The sequence below is a fragment of the Chrysochloris asiatica genome, unplaced genomic scaffold, assembly GCF_000296735.1.
Source record: "Chrysochloris asiatica unplaced genomic scaffold, ChrAsi1.0 scaffold00023, whole genome shotgun sequence".
Taxonomy (NCBI): domain Eukaryota; kingdom Metazoa; phylum Chordata; class Mammalia; order Afrosoricida; family Chrysochloridae; genus Chrysochloris; species Chrysochloris asiatica.
Genome location: NW_006408541.1, coordinates 2,438,754 through 2,439,768, shown reverse-complemented (window position 1 = coordinate 2,439,768; position 1,015 = coordinate 2,438,754). Strand labels below are relative to the sequence as shown.

General features: G+C 37.7%; 1 protein-coding gene across 1 annotated transcript; it reads left to right on the top strand.

Moving 5' to 3' along the window:
- Positions 1–437: 437 nt before the first annotated feature.
- On the top strand, positions 438–803 carry LOC102831940 (putative spindle and kinetochore-associated protein 2-like). Its single transcript, XM_006839150.1, has one exon. The coding sequence runs from the start codon at positions 438–440 to the stop codon at positions 801–803; it is 366 nt and encodes a 121-aa protein (XP_006839213.1).
- The last annotated feature ends 212 nt before the right edge of the window (positions 804–1,015 follow it).

The window sequence follows — 1,015 nt, the reverse complement described above, 5'->3', positions numbered from 1 at the left end:
TAAACTATCACATAATTCACAATAAAACATAAAAAAAAAAAAAAAAAAGAGCATGAGGTTAAGAGAAAAAAAAAGAACCTGAGGTAATACATGAAATATTTCAAATGAAGGTATGATGAAATTATGTTCAAAGTAAGAGGTGCTCTTGATGTAGAACTTTCCTCGAAGTTGATGCCACTGTAGAAGAGACAGCAGCTGCCAATTTTTGAACATGAGTGGATAAGAGCAAGAAACAATAACTCATTTTGGTTATGGGATCAGCTGCCCTTTGAAACTCTTCTCCTGGTAACAATTCTGATATTTGGCCAGATGACATTCTGTAACTGACCAGGTGTTGAACTCTCCTACTATTCTAGCACTGACCTCATCCAAAATTTGAACTGAAGTTAAAAATAGTTTCAAAAAGATTATGCCAGGAGGGATGTCAACTATTCAACATGGAGGTGGAGGTCGATAAACTGGAACTAATGTTCCAGAAAGCTGATTCTGATCTGGATTGCATTCTGTACAGGCTGGAATATGAAATCAAGAACAATCATCCTGATTCAGCTGGCGAGAATGATCCAGTTACACTCTTGAAGGAACTGCCAGTGATAAAGTCTCAATATCAGACTCTGCATACATGTTTCAAACCAGTTGCTGTTGAACAGAAAGAGATGAAAGGCCGCATTAGTATTACTTTGATTAAGACTATGACCATGATACAGAAACTGCAAAAGCTAATAGATCTGGAGCTATCACCACTGTCTGAAGAAGAGAAAACTGCCAAAAAGCAATTAAAATCCCATGTGCCAGACTTGTGAAGAAATGCACTTGCCAAAGGGAACTCTAATGGAGAAGAGATCAATAGCCAAGAAATTTAGGAAGATGTCTCAAATTTGCTGACTAGAAGTGGAGGACGCCTGTGAGGTATAGGGTGATTGACTGTTTAGGATAGTGATGCCTTTCACAAGAGGGGACTGTAAGAACAAAAGCAGATATTATATGAATAAACTTCAGCAAAAGGATGGAAGAG